Genomic DNA, 15379 nt, shown 5'->3' on the forward strand with positions numbered 1-15379 from the left:
GGAAATCACCATTCTGGTAAGACTGTTGTTCATACTAACAGTAGACCACTATACTACAGCCATTTCTCTATTAACAGATTAATACTAAACATGGCATTAAATGTTTCCCAAATTTCATCTATTACATTCTGTCACTCTACTGCAGGATCAGTAAACAATCTGAACATAAAAATCTGAAAATGTAAATAAGAGCAAAAAGTAGCCTTTGCTTTTTTTCCTTCCGAATTAATGATTTGTTTGATTGCACAATGTCTCATCGTCACTATAATTTAAATAAACCAGCTGTTAGATCAACTCTCACAATAAGCAAATTCAACAGCAAGCCTTTAGAAATACTCACGCTCTCAATATTCTTGAGAGTCACTCGAAGTGAGGTCTTTTGCTACTGGAAGTCCTTAGAAAGAAACATACCTATCCATACACACACCACAGGGAGTTATGCCATAATTAAGGTTATTTGTTATTCTGATATCATTTAAGTATTAAAACAGTTATTTTGGCTTTCTTGGATTATGTCTTTAATAGCTGAGTGCACTTAGACTCAAAACCAGGATTGTAAGATGTGCTTTTTTAATTGTAATTACTGATGATTACATTTTCTAGAAAAGAGGTAACAGGAGAAATTTTAAAATTTGATACACAAATGCATACACAAATCAAATGTTCGTGTTCTCCTGATGGCACACATGAACTGGATGCAAAGGAAGGCTCAGGATCTGAAGCAGCCTCCTCTAAAAACTTTAGGCTTTCCCACTCCAGCAAGAAGCAGAACAGAAAGCAAGTCGCATTGCCTGGTCACAAAACTAGACCCATCAGCCATTGATGAAGCCACTCAAACAAGATCTTAACACTATCACTGCAGAAAATGTGCACAGGGGAAAGGAAGCTACCTACGAGCACTAACACCATACATTAGGGAAATGCTTAAAACCAAAGAATTTGAGATTAAATGTGTCAAAAGGATGCTTCAGATTCAAATGATTTTATTTTTCTACCATTTGATTCTTGCCATCATTACATATACAGCTGGTTTGGCGTTACCTGGAGAACAGAAAAACCAGCACCCCTGCACAGAGCAACAGCAAGTGAGTGCTGCTGAGCAGAGCCTCAGTGATGCTTCTGGGGCCACTGCTGTGACAAGGAGCAACCTGGGATGCTATTTCATCACCCTGACTTATATCTGTACACGCAGGGATCCCAAAGCCTTCTTTTTCCTTCCAAAATAAGCAACATACAGCTAGGAGACAGAATTTTATAGCAAGCAGAATTTCAACGAGGAAGGAACACAACAACAAATAATTCACAACCTAGGCAATTAAAATGGGACTTTGAAGGGAGTCCCCTCCTTCCCCCACAACTCCCACAGATGTACCTTGCAGATACATTACCAAGATTGGTCTGAAGGAAGAGACTAAAGTACAGACAAAAAGGCCAGAGACTTTAAGAAGAAATTATACAAGAAATGTTTGCATATAACATGAATAATACATTAAGACAAAAACAGCTTTAACCCAGCTGCTGCAGGAAACCAAACTAAAAAAAGGCTTCAGTCAGAAAACAGAATGTGAAAGGACATGTCAACATGTCTTACATACAAAAGTGTAAACTTTGCATCAAAACAGTGGAGTTTCTCATTACATGGAGAAAGGTAAGATGCTAGGATGTACCTCATGAAGGGTCAGAAAGCAGTGAAGGAGTGACAAGGAAGGGGCAGGGCCACATGACTGGAGGCAAAAATGCTTACAAGCAAGACAGTGCATCATCTCAGTCTTGTCAAATCGCAACCAGCATCACTACATTTGCATTCACTGATGATTCTGGTATCATTAATCACTTTGCAGTATACCCACACATGAGGACTATATTTGCATTCACGTATGTACAGAGTCAGTAATCTCCACTGTATGTTACCGTTTTGTTTACTTGTACCAAAATTAATCTGCAGGAACCATGGAGCACGAGTGAGCTCCAAAAAAGGTCAGAATTTACAAACACACCACATGGCGTTAAGTAGAGATTAAGTTTTATGCTCATTACAAGCATGAAAGTGTGATGAATGAGATATGTTTATTTCAACAACGTGCTTTTGTCATGGCACTGCTAACTTTGCATATATCTGACAGTTTAAAACAAAGCTAGCATCTTAACATATAAACACTCTGCTTGATGATAAACACAGACAAAACTAACAAACTGCAAATTATACAGAAATAACTTTTCTCATCATAGGCAACTATTATCTTTCTGTGTAATAATCAAGTACTGTTCTAAATCATGGAGACCGCTATAAAATTTAGCAAAATTAATTTAAGTCACGTAGCAGGCCAAATGTAACTACCCTCAAACAATGAAATGAACTATTAGTATTATCATGACTAAAAAAAGTATTAATAGTACCTAACTACTAATTTTTTTTTTTTATTTTTATCTTTTTTTTTTTTTACAGTCCCAACAACATTAATTTAGGAAAAAGAATCATACGGAGTTTTCTTTTTACAAAGGAATAACAAATACTTGCAGTCTGATAAGTATATTGTTACAGATAACATATGTAGTTTAATTTGCACTGTGGTATGCTATCAAATCTAGAATAATGTCCATGTGAATTCACCACTGTGTGCTGCCTCTTCCATGTAAAATTGACGTTAACATGTAAGAACTGGAATAAATACTGAAAATGATCAGCAAAGTCTTGCTGGAAGTTAATTTACAAGACTGTTACTTATAATTTTTGCATATTTTTAAGATACAAGCACTTAAAGGAAGTGCCTTCAAAAAATGTATTAGCTTTCTCTGTCCAACAGTCACAAAGATCCCAAAGGTAATACTAAATTTCACCTACCCTGATAATTCATTTTTTGCACAGCTATTAATATTTTGAATCATTATATCTGTAGGGTAACACTGCAGCTTTTATGGTGAGAATCTAGTGTAACTCATTCTTTTTGAATTAGATGAGACAAAACTATCTGTAAAAGTTGTAAGCTTTTATTACACACATTTATAAACTGCCTCATGTAACTTTATCTCCGTGGTTATAGGTTTGGTTTGTCTTTAAAAAAAGTGCTTCACTAAATAAAACTCATATTCCTTAAGTTAGCATCACTGTACTCAATAAATGTAACTCAGTAACTCCCCAGAGGTTTAGCTGACATGAATTTCTGGTAGAACAGGAGAAATTTTCACGGCACTATTGGTTTAATATTTTGAATAATCAAAATAATAAGGGAGTAGAGAAACAGAATAAAAATCACCATGGAAATGTACTGATCTATTGCACTCTGAGTATCATACACTCCTAAATAAATTAAAACTATAAAAAGAGGGCTCTCAGAACAACAATAAGGATGACCAAAGGTGGAAAACAGTTGCTGTGTGAATGCCTGCGCAGCGTAGGACTCCTCCTCCTCAAGAAGTACCAACTGGAGAAGACGTGGCACAACCCTCAGGCTTCTCAGAGAGCAACTTCATCAGCTGTACCCACCTTCTCCAGCACAAGAGCAGGCCTCTGCAAAAGCTGATGTAAAACACACGGAAGTGGTTCTTCACTACACACGTCTCTGGAAACTCCTCACCACACAGGATGTGACGAGTACCAAAGCATACAAGACACCAGGGGAGACTGAGACCTCAAGATTACTAAACACACAGAAACACGCCTAGTTCGGGAAGTTTAATCTTAAATTCTCCCTCAAACATCACCTTCAGAGGCAAGAGAACAGCTATCCACAACTCCATCCATCCTCACATGGCAAGACCTCCGCTGCAAGGGTGCAGCTGTGAGAGTTTGCTCCTCCTGCCACAGCCATTCCTGCACAGGCCTAAGTAATCATCTCTAGCACCCTTTCCTCACTTGACTCTGGAAACTTTAATTCCAAACTGATAAACCTCCTAATGGGAAAAGCAAGCTGAAACAGAGATTGCTAAGTAGTTCTTTTTGAATCATGTTTTCTCAGTAAGTACTATATTCTCTTTGTATTCTGGCCACAAAATCACTCCAGTTTCAGCTAGTCTTTCAAGAAGTAATGACCAAATTCAGTTTAACTCTTAAATTTCTTAACAAATTTCATTTCATTAAGAAATGTACTACTCATACATTACACTAATCATGCAAATATTTTATTCAAATAAGAAAAAAGTTAACTGAATCATCCTCAGTGATACTTCTTGAAACGTGAGTTTACCTGCTTTTGAAAGAATTATATATACAAAATATATGTACAATATATGCATTCATATATCTACATATAAATATATAATAATATATTTGTATTTATACACACAACTTTTTTATAAAGCCATATGCATGCTATTGTGTTAGGTATACATCTCAGAAAGTCTCTCAGTTAAAAATTGGGCAACACAATTTTTATGCCTATATACTATTGTACTACTTGATTTTCAAGTTTGGTTTATGCTGAGCTGTTTTATGCAATTTGGATCATTTTGTCATACTGCTTGCATCCTATCATTCAAACTTCTGTTCCTTCTGGCACAGCACAAATTAACTACAACAGCACTATCAAAAGTAAATACTCTTCCACACACCAGCAGTCTGGCTTACTGATGTTTTAAAAGCTGCTAAACCACACAGCTGACTTGTTGTCGAGCACATGCATATATTTTAAGAACATACAGTACCCAGAAAGGTACCGCTGTCTTGCTACATTTGAAATTACATAAGTGCTAACGAACATCTGAGAACAGAAAATAACTCAAGTTGCTCAAAATTTTCAATTACAAAGCAATATAAATTTATGCTCATAACTATAAGCATTGCCAGTATAGATTAGAACTATAGACTATATAATCAAGAATGCCATCCAAGGAATTAATTAAAACCAACTATATTATGAGGCTATAAAGATGTCTAATCTTTTCCTTTAACTGTAATTTAAAGTTACCGCAAATTCTGCCCTGAAATTACTCCCAAATTCAGTATTTTTTCAATAAAACCTCAATTTTTCTTCTTATCCATCTGTCTTAACAAAGGGCTGTACCACTTCTTTCTTTCCTATGCTGGATTTATTTAACTGGATTTATTTAATCTGAATTCCAGAGAGACTGCAAATTGCTTGGCATTTCTATGCAAAACCTCAGCCACTGTCACATGTCACTCAGTTGGTGGATTAAAGAAGGAAAGTGTTTTCATTAGGAATGCAAATGCATTTTAAAATACATTTTATGAATATCTAATAGCAGATATTCAACTGTCTCTTTTTATTTTTTCATGTCCCATGAGTATCTCTATTATGTGACTGAAAGACCAGGCTGGCTTTCATATTCCACTGTCTAAGTTTTGGAATATTTTCTTCAGCTAGCTTTATTAAAGAATCAAAATCACCTGTCATACATGATAACATCTTCCCTTTAAATCAGGCATCACTGATAGAGCTGAATAAGTCTACAGGAAAATGCATTATTCAGTAACTGCTCTCCATTCTGGAGATAAAAAACATACTAATGAATAAACATATATTTAAATTTCATACAAATAAAGTAAACAATTGGAGTTTCTGCTAATAAAAATAAGTTAGTCTGGAAACCCAGACTCAAGGACCTATGACCTCTGAATTTGGTTTATAATGAGGAATGAAACCAGGTGTGCTCCATATTTTAAGTATAGATAAACTTACATGACAAGCAAGCATGACACAATTCACTGATGCTACCAAAAAATCGTCCTAGATCCTCCTCCAGCAAAAAGAGTAACAACTTTGATTTAGACTTCTGAACTAGGCCATCACAGTGCTAGTCCTAACACAGGGGAGAAGGCAGAACCTCACTCGTCACTTTTAGCTGCAGAGCCTGACTCGGGATTGGCTCAATTACAGCAAGGGCTCACTAAATGCCTTGAGAATCAGCTACTGGTTTTTGTAGGACAATACGCATGCTTTTCCACCCACCTTGACCTTACCCTTGCTCCAGAAAATTTCTAGGTTGTTTTCTTTGTTTTTTTTTCCTTCCCATTTCAATAAAGAGCAGAGAAGCATCAGAACTCTACAAAAGTGGAATGATATTTTCAATCTCTAGACAGCTCTGCTTTCAGCAAGCCTGATCTATCACAACCTTTAAAAAATATTACCAACTGATTCAAAGTCATAAGTGCTACTGCTGTATACTTTAATTATATTTCAGCATTATCTAGTACGTGTTCATTTAACTAATCTGAATGTATTCTGTATTAATGACCACTCAATTTTTATGTTGGCAATAGTGACCTATTTTTAAGACTCACGATACGAAATATTATGAATAAACTGCTTTTCTGAAGAAAACAAGTCTAGAATGTAAGCACGTGAATTTCTGACATTGTAGAGCTGGTATTCTGCATGATACAATACTTAATTATACTGCTGGAAGGTTGTCAGACTCACTTAGTAAAATTAGTTGATTGCAGGTGATGGCTGTCATAGAAGAAATATTTAGATAACTTGAAGTAGCTGTACACTTCCTGTTATCTGCACTCTTGTAGAGCAGTGTATGAACTAATGTAAACTTATGCATTATTTTATGGGATTGATTCCACAGACTCCATTATGTGATAACTAAGAAAACATTAAAGAGCTCTAAAAAATAGAACAATCACTCAAAAACAATCAAAACTGTATTTATTCTTTAAAAATGAAAGCTTCAAATGTGACTATAAGAACATTACAAACTAACCATAACTCTAGGATTCCACCCATTGCTCAAAGTTAATCCATTTGATTACAGAAATCAAGTTTAGAGCAAGTTTTGTCACGTGGAAGATATTTGGCAAAAAATATAAAACATTTGAAATGTTTTATAATGCTGACACAAGGCTAGTCTTTGAGTTTCTCCTGGAAATGAAGATAAAATATCTTAATTAATAATAAAATGGCACATAAGGATCCTGTTTGTTTTTATTTTTACATTTTGCCATGAAAATGGTGAATTTTACCACGGGCTTTTTTAAACCACAAAAACAACAGACAATATACAAGGCAAAAATAAGATCAGGACACCTAAAATGCACAAGAAAAAGTATTTCAAAGGTGAATTTATATACAATGACTTTTTGCCTTAGTCCAGATGAAGGAGATCACAATCAAATGAAAAGATACACAAAGCCGAAAATCTGCCTTTTCAGATTTATTTCTTTTTGCTTAAAAAACACTTCTCAAGAAAATACTTGTGGCTACCATTATTTGAACACAAGCATGGTAGCACTGCACCCTCCTATCACATATGCATGACCTATCACAAGTACTAATCTTCCCTTTAAAACACACAGTTCCAGAAGGCATCACCTAACAAGAAATCCCTCACACACTGTTTCAGGTACAATTTAAATCAACATGTCAGCACTCAGTCAAGATAAAAGCATCCCTTGTCTCCGTTCTTGCCTTCCCGCACACAGCTACCCTCCCTGTAGCTCCCAACACAAATACCTGTGAGGCCACACTGCCAACCAAATCAGGAAAGAGAGGATCTAGTTGCCTACTTGTCCTACTTTCAGGAAAAAAACAACCACCACACATTCATTTTATGTTTCCATACTCCACAAATCCATCTGAATGCCATTTAAGAAGAGATTTCTACATATTCATCAGTGAGACTACGCTAGCAGAAATGTGTTACATATACACAGAGTCCACTTCTGCATCCACACACCACATTCTTCTGCCAAACCTGTTCTCCAGTTGTGAAGGAAAAGACGAGTGGACAAAACCCCCTCAAGTCTACAGGTCTCTGAAGCATGCTTTCAGGTACTGAATGTTCATGCTGATTTCTACTTATAAGCACTTCCACATATGAACAGAGCCTCCAGGTTTTGTGGGATGAAGCAAATGAAAACAGAAGGGAGGAAAGAACACTATGCTGTGTGACACATGTGAGATGTGAAAAACATACTGATCAGTAATAACAAAAACTGATGTATGCCACAGCACAAAAGGGTACATACAGACATAATAAAACCACTGTCAGAATAGTGTAAGGAAGGGTATGTGGTTCAGTATTTAATCGTCACAACTCCCAGTTAGTTATTTACAGTAATCTGTAGCTCTAGAATGAGCTCTATCACTTTGGTGTTTCCCCCCCCCCGCTACTCGAGATGCTTATACTGATCCTTTCCTCCAAAACCAACAAAAAAAATTACTGATTTATTACTGGTAAGTATTTTTGTGCTCATATTTTCAATTCAAGCACACTGTCTTGAAAATACATTGCAACACACTGTTTTCCTTACATACAAGGAATCACACACAGCAGATGGGAACTTCTCAGCTGTATGGAAGATGATATGAAATGATGACAACCACATAAAGATTTGGATGCTCTACAACAGTACTGCAATGTGTCAATTTTTACGAACATTGATTCTTTGTATCAGAGCAGAAACTAGTCATTAATGCCTTAAACCTAAAAAACACTTACGCACTTTACTGTAGCTGATCCTTCCATTATTACTCACACCTGTAAAATTACAAAAAAATTATGGAAGTGTTTGTGAAACCGTATCCTACGATCATATCACTGAGCTAAAGCAGATTAAATGGAGATAAACGTTACTCTATGATATTCAGGAAGTCAATTATATCGGAACCTCCCTTGTTTTGTTTTAGCATGTATGTATACATACATATAAAGAACAAGATGGCATTATATAATGGCACTCCAACTGATTTGTTACGTATATATTAACATGAGCTATGGATGTATTTATGAATATATCTTATAATTAATCTTAAAAGCATGCTTGGAGCTTATAATAATGCATTTTATAAAACTAGACAATACAGCCCCGTTTTTCACTTTCATTAGAGAGCATACTCATATGTGCTTAAAGCATCTGCATAAATTTTACACTTAATTGAGCTCTAAATATGCATGATTTGGATGTTACTTCTGGCCAAATTTCATTAGTACGACATTGGCAAGGAAAAATTTCAGAAGCGAATTTAGTTCTCATGTGCTACAAATTACCATTTAGTATTTTTAATATTAATCTGAATACATATATGTTAATGTACCTAGAATAAAAAGAAATAGGCAGCAAATTGTTATTGTGCTAGAATCAAGACAGAATTAAAAAATACACAGCAAATCCAACTAGTTAGTTTTATATGTTGAAGCATTAGAGACCACAAAAAAGATTCTGTTTCAGCCCACAGTACATAAGGCTTCAGATTCATATTAGCTATTTCATTGGTCAATCTACTTTTACGGCTTATGCATCTGATTATGTGACACTTTCTCACCCAAAAGCCAATTATTATGAAAGTAATTTGTAAGGCAGATTTAATCATATATAGGTTTCTGGTCACAAAGTAATCTGATGGTGTTCTAGAAAGAATACTATTATTCTATGTTCAGTGCAATATCTCTGTGCTACGACATTGCTATTGCACTGAACAATGCGGGTTGATCCCTGCAAATCCCATTTTGCTGCTGATGGGTAAGTGCTGCATGCTGAGACTGTACTGACATAACACGATGAAGGAGGCTGCGTGTGAAATGGAACTGCATACAAAAGGTCAGTTGATTCTGTGGTATCAATGCATTGCAAAGAAATCAAAAGTTATGTATCTAATTTTACATTTGTGAACTACAGACGGGACGATTTGTTCTGCATAGCAGTAATGTTCTTTTAAACCAGTCTTCAAACAACCCACTCATAAGTTGGAGTTAATGAAGGTAGGTCTATAGAGTGCTGCAGCTATTTGGAATCAGAGGCAATTGTTCTAGGAGAGGACAGGTTTGGTGGTGGGCTGAATAGGACAGTCTACTGCAAAAGGGGACCATGGTGAAAGGTCCGTGGTACGATGTGCTTGTCATCTACATCCAGAATCACAAAGCTGAACTGGAACTTTCTAATAAAGATTTTATAGAACAATATTATGAAAAAACATGTCAATGAGTGTGGATTGTAGGTCAGCAGTTAAGTGGATTTTTACGGATGTAGCCTCAGCAGCCCCCAAGGTGCTGTAAACCAGACGTTTTTTCAGGAAGGAAAAGAGCTAGCTTGTACAACAATATACATGTTTCAGTGAGTATGGCTACCAGAAGGGTATCACAAGAGGCAAGACAGGTTATTCTCTAGGAAGAAAAAAATAAGAACAAAAAACTGCACAACAGCAGTGGAAGAAAATTGTTTACAGCCTTCAGTATTGAGGCAGTACCTTGTCTTTTGGCATAAGAAATATAGCTGAAGAGATACATGATGAAACTTTCTGAAGACTGGCTGTGTCCTTGACTTTGATTCTCTGTAGATCAAAATATTGGTTTGCCTTTGATTTACTAGACAGAGCTTTTAAAGTTCTATTAAGAAGAAATCCAGAGCCTGCAACTACTCATATTTGTGTTTCTCTGTATGTAGGGTTAAAGAGCTGTTTGTTCTTTTTAAAAGTTGGACTGGCATAGAAGGTTACTTCTGCCTTCTGGGATCATCACTACTGCAGCAAAAGATGTACTTTTCATGATCTTCATGTATCTACCAACTCATAAGCTGTTCTTTAAGACACTACATTCTCTCATGTTTCAATTTAATATTTACAACCAGTACAGGCTTTTTTACACTATATACATATATGGTGTGTATATGTATATATATATATATATATACACACACATACACACACACACTACATATATATGTATATACACACGCATATATATAAAGAGATTGAGGCAAATCTCTCCCATTATATTTGTATATATATCATATATATATACACACATATATATGACAGCACTTGTCCAAATCTTGACTCCTATGACCTTCATGAAAACCAAGATCTCCTAAATTGTGTAGCAAGCATTTTTCTAACTTTCTAGTTTTCAAAGGAAAATAAAAATACCCCAAATTGTATCCTGTTCATCTCTGCAATATCAGAGTTTGAACTGATACTAATATAAGCGTTCTAAAACTATCAGAAAAGTGAAGAAAATGGTGGTATAACTTTGTAAAATGATTAGAAGTTATGAATTAAAGATAACATAGCAACAGTACAATTGTATTTGCAATTGTTCCTCTTTGAAAAGGATCGACAACACTCAAATGTATCCAAAGGAATTCTACTATAGCATTAACATCTTGCAGTTCTAAGCATTGTACCACACAACATTAGCATATAAGCTTCCTTTGAGCCAATGAAATAACGTGGAAAGCAAAGTAAAATGAGCACTGAAAGCCAAGTCCTTCATCTGCAATTAGAAACATTTAAAATACCTACAGACAAGTTAAGTTTGTCAAGGTTTGATGATAAACATGCAGAAGACATCTAAGTTGCTGATTGAGATAATTCTCAAATATTAAAAACTGCCAATACATGGTCTAGGATGGCATAAGCTCACACCTTCATAAACTAGTTACTGTGTCTTCTCTCCCTTGAGCTAGCATCCAGAATGTCACACAGATGAAACTTTCTGGATCCAGTTTCCAAATGAGTCACTTCAGCAACCCAGTTCAGTAGACTCACTGATGACGGTGCAATTTTTGATGCTTATTTCCCAGCATGAACATAATGTTTCTTAACATTTACTTGCACAACGGAATCAACCTATCAGAAGTATATACAGGTCTGAAGAAAACATGCTTCAGTAAAGGCTAATACAAATGAAACCATGAGGGACTGTTATTTAGAATGTTTCAGAAAGTGTTTTAAACACATTAGTGAGAAAATACTACAATTATTGTTTTGGAGTAAATCTGCTGAATAGACATAAAAAGTTATAACAGACATAGTTTCCAAAACTCTCAGGCATGGCCCATGATGAAGACAACAGCAATGAACAAACCAGGGATTAAGTGTAAAAATGAGAAATATGAATTGTTTTGTTTTGTCAAACGTAAACTCAGCTTGGTATGCAACAGATCTTGGAATGAACTTACAAGTCTCCAGGGCAAATTCCACTCTGCCTCTACTTCTGTTGAAACTTCCCTGTCCTGCCAATTTTGAATATTCAACAGGAATATTAAGAATCATTTACTGGTGTGAGGTGAAAAAAAAATAAATCAGATCTCTTGATACTTGAGAAAATCTTAGATGTCAGTAGAGCAATAAATAATACTAACCAGCACAGAAAATGCAATGTGACTTCAATGCCACAGCCAAGAAAACAGAACAAAGCAAATAAAATCTCTTCTAGTCATTATTATTGCAACGCGGATTCAGAAGCAGTACTATCACTACTGCAGACTTCACAGCAGCCAGTATGCTTATGGGATCAGACAAAGACTTGCATAAGAATACATAGACAAGCTAGTTATCTCTGATACTTCTAAATACCTTCCTATTGCGGAAAAGTAGTATTTAGTCTGAGTAACTCAGGCTAGCTACATCACCAATGATAAGGTAAACAGTTACATTTATAGTACCTAGGCAATTATTTTTAACATATTACAGAATAATGATTTGGGGAAATAAACTTAATTTGAAGCAATATGAGGTTGTTGCAAGACCCACTAAATTCATACAATAATGGGTTTGTTTAGTGATAGATCATCTACAATCCTTGCTGCTCAACACATTAAAAAAGCAATTTAGATAATTCTTGATAAATATGTGTAATAATTTGATATTAAAGTAAACCAGTATGTAACAAGGTATCAGTCTGTTACAAGAACCAGACTAGTCAAATGTAAGGTAAATTAAAAGAACAGCTTGATAAAGATGTCCATGCAATTATGAAACCTGAAGTAAAACCCAACATCATTCCCTCATGCGAGATCTGATTAAAATTCTTACATTTCAGTGAAAGACAAGCTTACCATTATCTTTGCTGCTGCTTTCTTCAATTGTCATTTGCTCTGCTAGCTCAGACAGCGACTCATCAATGGTCTGACTTCCACGCAAGGTTAAGGAAAGTCTCCTCTTAAACTTTTTCATTCTATCAATATTACGGCTGGCTTAAGGAAGCCTAAAAAGAAAGATTAAAAAGCAAGAACAAAATTATTTAATCAGAAAACAAATTAACTTACATAAAAATGAAGAAAGAAGCACAGAAATTATAGTCACTAAGCAAGTAATCCACAAAACATTCACCATCCTTAGACCAAGGTTTCTCTACTAGTCTGAAGAAGAATGTCAAGACGTTGTTTTGCAATGACTCAATGCCTTGAGACATACACTTCTGCTATTTTGTTTTATATTAGAGAAAGTAAGAATCACTGCTTAAGAAAAACCACAACAGTTAATTTGAACACTATTTGATTTTACAATAATAAAAATAGCAGTTATTTGAAAACTCGATGACGCTCTTGTTGCCTACTTCACTGCACCCCTGCTGCAGTCTCTCTCCAAAGCTGCTGGAGACAGTGACGTTGGAACCTTCTGTCTCTTTCAGCCCATCTGTTTAAGGACAACAGGCTACTGACCTCTCTATTTTACCCTTTTCACCAAATGAGGAGGAAGACAACATTAGGACTCTTAAAACACAAAAACAATTCCCAAGTTGACAGCCAAGGCCCGATAACAACACCTCGAATGGATGCCTCTCTCCAACCAGGCAACAGGAATAAACTGAGAACAAAGCAGGAGGCGCTTTCTCTGTGGGAAGCGGTAAGCAAACAAAGAAGCAATAATATCAAAAGAACAGGCAGATAAACAGGTTGCCACAAGTCTAAGCCGGTAAGTGAACTTTGTCACGTAAGGGCAAACACATGGTGCACTGCAATAAGCACACTGCTGTCTTTCATTTCCCCATATGGACGGCTCGCCCTAGATGTTACTTCTCAGCAACTCCTTCATCTGCTCAGAGCCTCCAAGACTCACACAGGCACTGTCACACACAAGCACAACACACTTTGCTGAGCTGCTCATCTGTTTTGTCCTGCTTCTGTCAGCCTCTTCACACTCCTAAATCCATAATTCACATAGAAAAATAGAAAACCAGATTCTCCTTGATATCCACCTCGAAATAGAGAAATACAAGAAAAGCAGTACTCTAAATATCTACATTTAAAAACAAATTGTGAATATGACTTCTTTTATTACATTGACAGAACCCCTCAAAATACACACTTTTCAAGTGCATAGCTTACTTTTTAGATGTTAGATTACAAAAAGGAGAAGAAATTAGTGGCAGAGGTTGGATGTGGCAATTGGCAGTAGGATAATGCAGATACAGCCTAAATCATTGTAAGAGCATACTGCTCATTGCAGTAAGTAACAACAGATAACAAAAAATGACCTTTCTCAAGGCCAGATCGGATGAGGCCCTGGGCAGCCTGGTCTAGTATTAAATGGGGAGGTTGGTGGCCCTATATGTGGCAGGGGGGTTGGAGATTCATGATCCTTGAGGTCCCTTCCAACCCTGACCATTCTGTGATTCTTTGGGATTTGAGTCTAATGGCAAATAAATACAAAAAGTGACAAAGAAGGAATGGTGTCTAAGGGGAAAAAGGTAGGTTACAACACAGGGTTAACACTTTAGGCAACCATAGCTACTATAGGAGTAGGCAGAAATAGTCAGGCGCTGGGTAGGAAATATGTAGGAAATAAAAATAGAACTTCTGGAGATTCAGTTAGGTCAGCAAAAAGAGTTCTTTTCTTTTAAATGCATTTCTGCCCATGCAATAAAACCACACCTTAGCATGAATAATTTCATCTCTTCTCACTCAACAGCGCGATATTCTAATTGTTAAAGAACCAAACACAGAGAATGTTCCAAGGGTACTTCTCCTGTTCAGAACTTGCTCTGAAGAAGTTATCTGAGACTGTTATGCTTACCTTTTCCAAAATGACGGCCTATGATTCTTCTTAAAAACTAAAGAAAAAATAAAAACAACAACAACAACAAAATCAGGACACATCCTTTTATTTTGGTTTATTAAACTCTCCTTCAGTGTTTTTGAAACCTGCATCTCCCTACATGTACTACTCTCAAAAAGCATACACGGAATTTTTAGCTATGTAATGCCCTAAAGCTAACGGAAAGCACAACAATTTCTTTCCAATTTTCCACTTGGGCAGTAACTGCAAAAACAGATGCTTTTATATGGAAACAGGCCATTCCTGGCTTTTAATCTTGCAAATATTTAAGCCTACACATTTTTTTAATCGAAAAGGTCTACCGCAAAGAAATATTACATACAAATTAACAGACACAGATTAGAAAATTTGAGAGATTTTACACTTCAAAATAGCAGAGAAGTAAATATTTTGTTAACTACAGTTCCAAATTCTCCTTGCTACATGAGGTTTTCATGGGGCGTTGAAGCACCATTATTATCAAGATTCTGAGTAAGTTCAGGACTTGATTTTGAAATAATTTAGAAGAAGAATGAGGAGTGCAAATCAACATGTGCATAAATGCTTTCTCTTCCTCTGAAACAATTCAGATTTTTTTTAAAGGATGCTCATTTACATGAAACCAAATTTTCCTTCTATGAGTACCAATATTCTTGGTT

The 15379-nt window shown here is 35.9% G+C and overlaps 1 protein-coding gene across 3 annotated transcripts in view; it reads right to left on the reverse strand.

Annotated features, from left to right (window-relative positions):
• Positions 1-12905, reverse strand: part of CDK17 (cyclin dependent kinase 17) — a 53460-nt gene extending 40555 nt beyond the window's left edge. The window contains exons 1-2 of one of the 3 annotated variants that reach the window (XM_010709354.3): positions 12740-12905; positions 8404-8442 (exon numbers count right to left, since the gene is read on the reverse strand). In XM_010709354.3, the coding sequence (XP_010707656.1) occupies positions 8404-8442; positions 12740-12857 (157 nt within the window). In that variant the 5' untranslated portion in view covers positions 12858-12905. Of the gene's footprint in view, positions 1-8403; positions 8443-11860; positions 11970-12739 lie in introns of those variants that run through there. The other 2 variants (XM_010709358.3, XM_003202152.4) reach the window with 2 other exon arrangements.
• Positions 12906-15379: the final 2474 nt, after the last annotated feature.

Source organism: Meleagris gallopavo, chromosome 1, assembly GCF_000146605.3.
Source record: "Meleagris gallopavo isolate NT-WF06-2002-E0010 breed Aviagen turkey brand Nicholas breeding stock chromosome 1, Turkey_5.1, whole genome shotgun sequence".
Classification (NCBI taxonomy): Eukaryota; Metazoa; Chordata; class Aves; order Galliformes; family Phasianidae; genus Meleagris; species Meleagris gallopavo.